Genomic DNA, 8,871 nt, shown 5'->3' with positions numbered 1-8,871 from the left:
ACATTTTATGAATGCATACAGCGGTTAATCCCAGAAGGAGTGTGGCTGGAAGTGAGGCTTCAGGTACTGGATAGCTTACTGTTGAGAAAGTAAGTTGTTCTGGATGCCTCATTTAATTCCTTCCAGCTTGAAGGGACATTTGAGACTACCCAAGGACCAACTGAAGGAGAAGATACACATCACAAACTATCCTGCTCTGAAACCATCCCGCCCTGCTCATTTTGTTTCTTTCTCTTTTTTTAAATTGACAATTTAGGATAAGGTAGGGAATACAAAAAGTAAGGCAGGATATGAGGGAAAGGAAAAGGAAACAGTGGGAGGAGAACATAAAATATATTGTCATCCAATCTATTCATCTTGCCATAACAACTCGATTTTCCATTTTTCTACTATATAGGTGTCCTCCAGTTTCTAACTTACATTTACATCCTCATTTTAATCTATGTTATTCAAATACCATCTGGTGATTCAAGCCATTTATATAATAAATCCCATCGTTCAGTTGCCTTTTGTGTTTGACAGTCTGTCAGCACTAAGATATCCATTTCTGCAGCTTCCCGTATCTTCTTGATAAGTTCCTCTTGTTACGGTATCACCGATTTCTTCCAATTTTTAGCATAAAGAATTCTGGCTGCAGTGACTATGTATATAACTAAGTAATTCTTCGTCTTATCTATATTATTTTTCCCCCTCTGCCCCATCCAGGATGCTCTCCACCCTATTTTGCCCTCCGCCGTTTGTGTTTTTGCCATTTTCTTTGCTAGCTTCTTTTATCTTCAGGCCACCTGACCTTGACATTCCTCCATATATTGTCCCAGCTATCCCCTGTTTCAGCGGACAACCTGGTAGGACTATGCTTTATGGCACAACTTGGATTACTATTTCGGCTTGCATTTTGATCATTATTTTGCCTACGCTAGAGAACAGAACATGCCCATGCTATGTATTTATTTCCATGTATCAGATGGGACAGGACTGTGATTGTCACGACAGAGCTGTCCTTCAGAAACTATGTGGCATATACATATGGAAGTCCCCCAAGGCAGGAACTGCCTTGCAAATTGTGTGCATAATGTGGTGCTGGTAGGGAGAATCTCTGCTCTAAGAGGTGGGGATGCATTACATTTTAGTCTCGCCAATCCCAGGTTGTGCTGCCAGCTCCCCATATAATGTTATTCATTCGGCTGCCTGAGTTTGGTCTCATGATACTGGACAAAATGAGTAATGGTTGTTGTGGGTTTTTCGGGCTTCTTGGCCGTGTTCTGAAGGTGGTTCTTCCTAACGTTTCGCCAGTCTCTGTGGCTGGCATCTTCAGAGGACAGCAAACTGTGCTTTGGGTAAGGCTTGAGAGTGGAGTATTTATGGCTGTGAGAAGGCTTGTTTGTGAGAAGGCTATTGTCCTATCAGGAGATGGTTAATTAGTATGTTTTGTTATGTTTTGTTGTGGCTGTATTGTTTTGATAAGGAGGGGAGATTATCTGTCCCTGCAGTTGATGGGTGTCATTAGCTGGTGTTTTGTGTGTAGTAATCCCCTGACCTTGTGGCTGGGTGGAGTTCGTTGACCTTTTGCACTCTGTGTTTTTGAGAGCTGGGAGCCAGGTTTTGTTGAGTTTCAGACTTTCCTCCTTCCGGTTGAAGTTTTGTTGATGCTTGTGGATTTCAATGGCTTCCCTGTGCAGTCTGACGTAATGATTGCTGGTGTTGTCCAGTCTTTCAGTATTTTGAAATAGAATTTCATGTCCAGTTTGTTTTAGGGCATGTTCAGCTACTGCAGATTTTTCTGGTTGTTTTAGTCTGCAGTGTCTCTCATGTTCTTTGATTCTGGTGTGGATGCTTCGTTTTGTGGTTCCAATGTATACCTGGCCACAACTGCAAGGTATCCGGTATACTCCTGCAGTGGTGAGGGGGTCCCTTCTGTCCTTTGCTGACCGTAACATTTGTTGTATTTTTCTGGTGGGCTTGAATACTGTTTGTACGTTGTGTTTTTCCAGAAGTTTCCCCATGCAGTCTGTGACCCCTTTGATGTATGGCAGAAATACTTTGTTTGTGGGTGGCTGTTTTTGTTCTTCAGTTCGGTGTTGTTTTCTTGGCCCTAAAACAAACTGGACATGAAATTCTATTTCAAAATACTGAAAGACTGGACAACACCAGCAATCATTACGTCAGACTGCACAGGGAAGCCATTGAAATCCACAAGCATCAACAAAACTTCAACCGGAAGGAGGAAAGTCTGAAACTCAACAAAACCTGGCTCCCAGCTCTCAAAAACACAGAGTGCAAAAGGTCAATGAACTCCACCCAGCCACAAGGTCAGGGGATTACTACACACAAAACACCAGCTAATGACACCCATCAACCGCAGGGACAGATAATCTCCCCTCCTTATCAAAACAATACAGCCACAACAAAACATACTAATTAACCATATCCTGATAGGACAATAGCCTTCTCACAAACAAGCCTTCTCACAGCCATAAATACTCTACTCTCAAGCCTTACCCAAAGCACAGTTTGCTGTCCTCTGAAGATGCCAGCCACAGAGACTGGCAAAACGTTAGGAAGAACCACCTTCAGAACATGGCCAAGAAGCCCGAAAAACCCACAACAACCATTAGATCCCGGCCGTGAAAGCCTTCGCGAATACAAAATGAGTAACTTTGTACTGTTTATCTGAATTAATAGCTTGCAAAGTCTCTGTCCTGTTTTACCATAGACTTCATTATGATGCTCAAGCAAGATCCCTGTGCAAAAAAAGCATTTCACTTTTACAAAGTTTGCCTTTTGTAATCATCATCATCATCATTTTAGAAATGCAGAGCTGGAAGGGATCATATTGGTCACTGAGTCCTGCTTCTGTCAAGGAGGCACAGTGGGAAATCCACACTCCCAATTTCTGGCTCCTCAGTCAAATACCTAAACCACTGAGCTATCCAGTTTTCTATTAGGACAGGCACATCCAGACAGCAGGAGCAGACTTACTCCCTTTGCTGTATATTTGGCACAGTTTTCATCAACAAAAGAAACAAAATTGCTAGACACCGCTGGATTAAAATGCAGCTGATGCTTACATGCCAGCAGTGTCTAAAGGTGCATAAAGCCATGAGGGTTCTGCCACAAAAACTTGCAGCACAATATGGTAAATCAGTACAGTGCTCCAGCCAATTAGCGATGCCCTTGTCAAAAATATTCCATTCTGTTCCCACTCTACTCCTTCTATTTTAGTCACATAGTCTTGAATTACTTGAAAGTAAGGGGTCCCAGGTGAAGCTGTAGCATCCAGGACCAGAAACCAGGGAGGAACAGAGTACCTCCAAATATTTGGACCCCTGAGAGAAAGAGTAGCAGAAAAACACCCATAGCTCTTGGAGCACACTCTCTGGGTGGTCTGGAGTGCAGTATAGCAGTTTATGCACAATGCCATGAAGGTCCCTGAAGCGGCAGGAAGCCCAGGCCTGGTTTTAGCACAGGAGGCAAGGGCTTTTCTGAGCCCAAGTGTGAAAGGAGAGTGTCCTGGTGAAGGTGTGCTCTCAGTACGGGGGGCTTTCTCAGGAGCAGGAGCCATTTTGGTAGTGAGAGTTTCATTGACTCAAGTGCCCTCCTCCTGAGGACTTCATATGCTAAAGGCCTAGGGCAGAATTCTTTGTAGAAGTGAGTCCAGTGCAGTTTCAATAGTCACTGTTTTGGGACAGAAGAGTTACTAGAAACAATGTCTAATGATATTTGGGCTTTGCCCACCACAACCTCTATTTCTGACTCCTGTTGTGACTCCTGTGCTGTGTGTGACCTTTTACAACTTGCTTGTCCTTTTCTACTTAGATTGAGCCATCCTTCTAAGACATCCTTGAGCTGTCCCACATCTCTCTGGCTCAGTGGTAGGGCCTGCATTCTTTTTGGCATGCGCGTTGTTTAGCCTGTTGAACCAGGAGATAGCAGCCTCAGCTTTCAATTGCCTATCATGGCTGCAGATTTCGAGGGAGAGTAAGAGAGGGAGGGAGGGAGGGAAAGGAGAAAACAAAACCACACTGATAAAGGGAGTGAGGAATGATGTGATTTTTCAAACTTCCCCTGACCCTCAAACAATCAGAAATGATTAACTGCAGCTGTTCAGATTTCACGGGATTGTTTGCTATTTGGATGGAAGGAACATGACAATTTGCACCTTGCTTCCCCCCCCCTCCCCTGGTCTAAAAAGACTTTTTGTAGCCTTTTGATCCACTCTACACCCAAAACAGCCAGCCTCGAAAGGTCCTTAGGCCCTTCCAATAATGTGTGTGGGAATAGAAGATCTTTTACTCTTTGCCTACTTCCTTACTCTGCCTAATGAAATGGCTACCCTGTGAGTAAATGTTTTTATCCTGCACACCAGAAAAACAGTAAAGCAGTAACTTGGAATATATGTGTTAATGTACGGCATGTATTTCAAACTTTAAAATGCTATAGAGAACTATTTGTTTTTTAAAAAAGAGAGATCCCAAATAGATAATGCTGTTTAGATCATTTATTTATAAATCAAATAAAAATGCTGGAGGGTTTTCATCAGTTTACAATTGAAAGAAGTGATTCATTTCTAGTGATGCTGTAAGCAAGGGATAAAGAGGGATGGCTCTTCTTTGTCATAAATGTTCTTATTCATGTGCAGCTTCAGCATGATCTCAAGGATTTCAGTCCAAGTCTTCTTCCACTCTGACTGGTGAGAGACAGCCAAGGAAAGAACTCAGTGTGAGAATCCAGAAGATGCAAAGTTTCACATTATTCAATAAATAAAAAGATTACTTGGCACTGCTAGGTTAGGCTAGGTCAGGATTAGGCACAACAAGCCTTTTTTGCTTGAAGAACTCTCTTCTGTCAACTGAACTCGGACATCTGCCAGTAGAATAAACTGGTGGCAGACCTGCTCCGCTGCCTTAGTTCAGCTAATAGAAGAGGTGGGGGTGGAGAATGGGCAGGGAGAGAGAAAAGCAGAGGTCCTCTAGATCTTACCTTACTCAAATTCAGGGATGCAGCTACAATACTGGCAAACAGTGAGGCTTGTGCAAGGGTAAGCCTAGGTAATCTCCAGCATCCCTAGGCTGAAAGTGGTTTGGACTTGGTTCATCTTCAGTTGGACCCAGGTTGTTCACCATTTTGGATTGCCTTCTGAAGAAGGCAAGGTGAAATCTGTTCAATTTTTTCACTACTGATATGTTTCCTGGTGGCACCAAAAGGTGGAAAGACACCCCACACAGAGACATACACACGCTTCTGAGCTTCATTGATCATGACATTCTTTCAAAGTAAACATTCTTAAAACTGGGATCAATTGTAACATTTCTTTTAAATAGTCTGTATACAGAGCAGTGTTGTTCCCTCTTTTCAGATGCCCCTTGTGATTGAAACATGTACTCACATATATGCCTTGCAGAACAGGCACGTATTGCCATATGTTATGTTATCGGAACCACAAACAGGGAGATACTTCGAAGTACATATTTTTCTTCGAGACCGATGACAATAGACCTATAGACAAAGCCAGTGCAAGTGGGATTAGTTTTTTCTTGATCAGAAAGTAGCTGGAAAGCATTAACATTCTCCGTCACCATGCTAGCTCAGCCTTAATTGTGATTAGTATTACAGTGGTAAAAGATCACTCTGAATGCAGGAAACCCAGTTCTTGGGTAAAGAACTTCAGAACATAGTTATCATCATAGTTACATTTTTTAAAAAAAATGACTTCACGTTACCATTTCTCAGAAATAATAAAGGAGTTGAGTTTCAGAGCATCATCCAATGTCAGCTGAGTCATTTCCACTGAGTTAAACAGACAGACCCATAAAGATATTTTTACTTAAAGATACCATCACAACTGCACAATAAAACTAGTGATGATGTCCTTGTTGAGATGCCATCATGAGATGTTGTAGTAATTGGCCACGGTATCCTCCTGGGCCATGTCTCCCTCGGGTGGGATTAGGAGGCCCTGTTCTACAAGGGCACTGGTCCTTCCTGGAAGGGAGAAGGTGGTGTGGGGAGGGGGGAAGCAACTCTTGTTTGATGCCGTGGCCATTGGCCTGTGAGGTCCCTCACGATTCTCTTTTGTCCCCTATGCTGTATCAACATGAAACCACTAGGAGATGTTGTCTGGAATTACTTATTATAGGAAGAAAAGAGTTACATCGCATAAGAATGATGATGTCCCCAGCTGCAGCTGTTTTTCAGAAATTAAACATTTCTGATCCTCTCCCAAAGATCCCGAGGCTTCTGCGGGATCCCTTTCATTGTGGGTAAATTATTGGGAGCTGCAGAATGGAAAGTGAAGTGTCAATTTTAAAAATAGTAATTCCAGCAGCTTCTCCATGATGGAGTTTAGACCATTTCTGTTCTAATTTCGAAGGGTCACATATTCAGCAAACCTCTTTATGTAAATCCAAAAGTAGTCCTTAACATTCTCTCATACTCTGTCATATAGAAAAACAGAATGTGTGGCTTTCTGCAACATTAAACTGGTATCCATTTGTTTAAGCTACTGGAGGTAAGAATACATAATGAATACTCACATCCGTATATGTTCCTTCAAAAGTGGCATCTAAAAATAAAACATGCTATGTGTAACTATATATTGTACAAAAAATCCATAAGAATTCAATGGGAAGCATCCGTTTCAGTACAAGAAAATGATTTTAGAGAGTCACAGTGAGGTTCACCAGCATGCAGCTTAGGCTGCAAGCTAGATAGCATCATTTGGTCTGGGCATCCTACCATTATCAGGATGGCAGGCAAAGTACAGTGCCATTTACTGCAAAGCCCTCCCCATATGTTCCAGCAAGGCCTGTGAGCAAACAGGGATTTCCTGCAAAGATGTAAACCCAAACCTTACATAGCTTACTCCCTTCCTATTGGTAGGATTCAGAAGGAAAGTTGGGGGGGGGGAAATGAAAGGCTAAAAATAGAAAAGGAATGAAAATCTGCCCAGCAGATCATAGGAACTCTATCATTCCTTCAGCCCACTTTGCCTCTTTTGGACTGTAATGCCTGTTTACCCTTAGTGACTGACCAGGTGACAGGAAGACAATGAAATCTGTGAGTGATTCTTTCATTAATAGACAAGTCTAAATATGCTGCTGCTTGTTTGCATAAGACTGATTGGAAACCTACTTAGAAGCATTGATCAGTGGAACTTGTGGCCATACAATCTGTGCTTCAACTTCCATTCGGTCCCACGTGACATAGGTACCATGTGGGGGTTAACAGGAAAGGCCTTAAGAGGATTGTGCTCCCAGCGTAGAGAGTGGCAAGAACACTGAAGAATGGGCTGCACAGATACAGAGTATCTCCATGTGACAGAGGCAACCCATCCGGACAATTGTGTTCCAGTAATTAATTCAGATATTTATATGGAAGCCTTTGAAACGTTTCATATAGAAAAGGCCTTGAGAATGTCTAGAGATTATTGTCATTCCTTTCTGGGATTAAATGTATAATAGGAATCGAGTTGTAAAAGGCAAATCTGTACAAAAAGGGGAACCCTTGCCATGGGAAATTCAGCTCACCTGAGTAGAGGAAGAACATCATCAGAGTGAGGAGCAGGAAACCTCCAAGGGCCTTCATGATCGTCTTAATGGGGTTTGTCCAAGGTGACTGCAATTACCCAGGCTGTAGGTGAGTCTTGGATTCTGGTGGTAGGCGCCTTCCTCGCATATTTATATATGTAGACACACACAGCTTAAATGTTTCTGCAGATTTTATGATGAAAGAGTCCTTTCCAAGGTAACATTTGAGTGCGGAAATAGGGGAGTACAAAGGTCTTGTGTTGCAACAATTTTGCAGCTTCCTTTTGGTTTAGAGCCCAGAATCCAAGGAAATTTGGCAACTAGTCTTTCAGTGAGGACCAAGTGGGGTTCTCCATGGACCACGTGGCATTGAGTCTTCAGAGTATGCTGACCATATATATTGTGGTCCACAAAAACAACATCCAAGCTAAGAATGTATGTATGAACATTCCCTGTTGATCAAATGGCTATGTAAATTCTTCATCTATTTCTTAAAGATTGATACAATTTTCATGGCTGCAGAAATGAGCACTATCTAGTTGCCTTCAAATCTGTTGTTGACGTCAAATTAAACTTCTGAGTTTTTGTTGACTGGATCCATGTTGTCAAAGCCAGATGTTAGACCTTGGTCCCTTCAAAGGGGAATAATGAGATAAAGTAGCACACAAGTGAATGTGATATTTCTTTTCTATTGTTGATTTAAAAAACAAAAAACAAATTAGCAATATTGGCTGAATGTACAGGAAGTCCAGCATTGTTGCAATCTATGTTCTGTATTTCTTCCAAGGAGCTAAAGGTGGCATCTTATGTTTCTCCTTCTGTTGACTCTGTCCCCTGTGAAGTATGTTATGTAGAGGAAGTATGACTGGTTTTGTTGTTTATTGATTAAGTCATGTCCGACTCTTCATGATCCTATGGACCAGAGCACACCGTCTTCCACTGCATCCAGGAGTTGGGTCAAATTCATTTTGGTAGCTTCGATGACACTGTCGAGCTATCTCGTCCTCTGTTGTCACCTTCTCCTCTTGCCTTCACACTTTCCTAACATCACAGTCTTTTCCAGGGAGTGTTCTCTTCTCATGAGATGGCCAAAGTATTGGAGCCTCAGCTTCAGGATCTGTCCTTTCAGTGAGCACTCAGGGTTGATTTCCTGTAGAATTGATAGGTTTATTCTCTTTGCAGTCCAGGGGACTCTCCAGAGTCTCTTCCAGCACCACAATTCAAAAGCATCCATTTTCCAGCGGCCAGCCTTGTTTATGGTCCAGCTCTCACTTCCATACTTCACTACTGGAAAAAGTATGACTGGTAGGGATGTGCTATTTGGATTTTTTAGACTTCAGCTCCC

At 42.4% G+C, this 8,871-nt stretch overlaps 1 protein-coding gene across 1 annotated transcript; it reads right to left on the bottom strand.

The window, feature by feature from the left end:
- Nucleotides 1-4,480: 4,480 nt before the first annotated feature.
- On the bottom strand, nucleotides 4,481-8,238 carry LOC140704125 (ovomucoid-like). Its single transcript, XM_078385590.1, has 4 exons — nucleotides 7,527-8,238; nucleotides 6,534-6,562; nucleotides 5,387-5,496; nucleotides 4,481-4,687 (listed from the first exon to the last, which is right to left on the bottom strand). Exons 1-4 carry the CDS (start codon nucleotides 7,582-7,584, stop codon nucleotides 4,642-4,644), a joined length of 243 nt encoding a protein of 80 aa, XP_078241716.1. The 5' UTR covers nucleotides 7,585-8,238; the 3' UTR covers nucleotides 4,481-4,641.
- Nucleotides 8,239-8,871: the final 633 nt, after the last annotated feature.

This window comes from Pogona vitticeps, chromosome 2 (assembly GCF_051106095.1).
Source record: "Pogona vitticeps strain Pit_001003342236 chromosome 2, PviZW2.1, whole genome shotgun sequence".
NCBI lineage: Eukaryota > Metazoa > Chordata > Lepidosauria > Squamata > Agamidae > Pogona > Pogona vitticeps.
This window is presented reverse-complemented; position numbering and strand designations above follow the sequence as displayed.

Excerpts from the sequence above, each read along its gene's own strand:
- LOC140704125 (XM_078385590.1), bottom strand. The coding sequence starts at position 7,584 with ATGAAGGCCCTTGGAGGTTTCCTGCTCCTCACTCTGATGATGTTCTTC. Across the intron at positions 6,563-7,526 it reads GATGTTCTTCCTCTACTCAG|ATGCCACTTTTGAAGGAACA; the intron begins GTGAGCTGAATT and ends TTTTATTTTTAG. Across the intron at positions 5,497-6,533 it reads TTGAAGGAACATATACGGAT|GTCTATTGTCATCGGTCTCG; the intron begins GTGAGTATTCAT and ends CTTTGTCTATAG.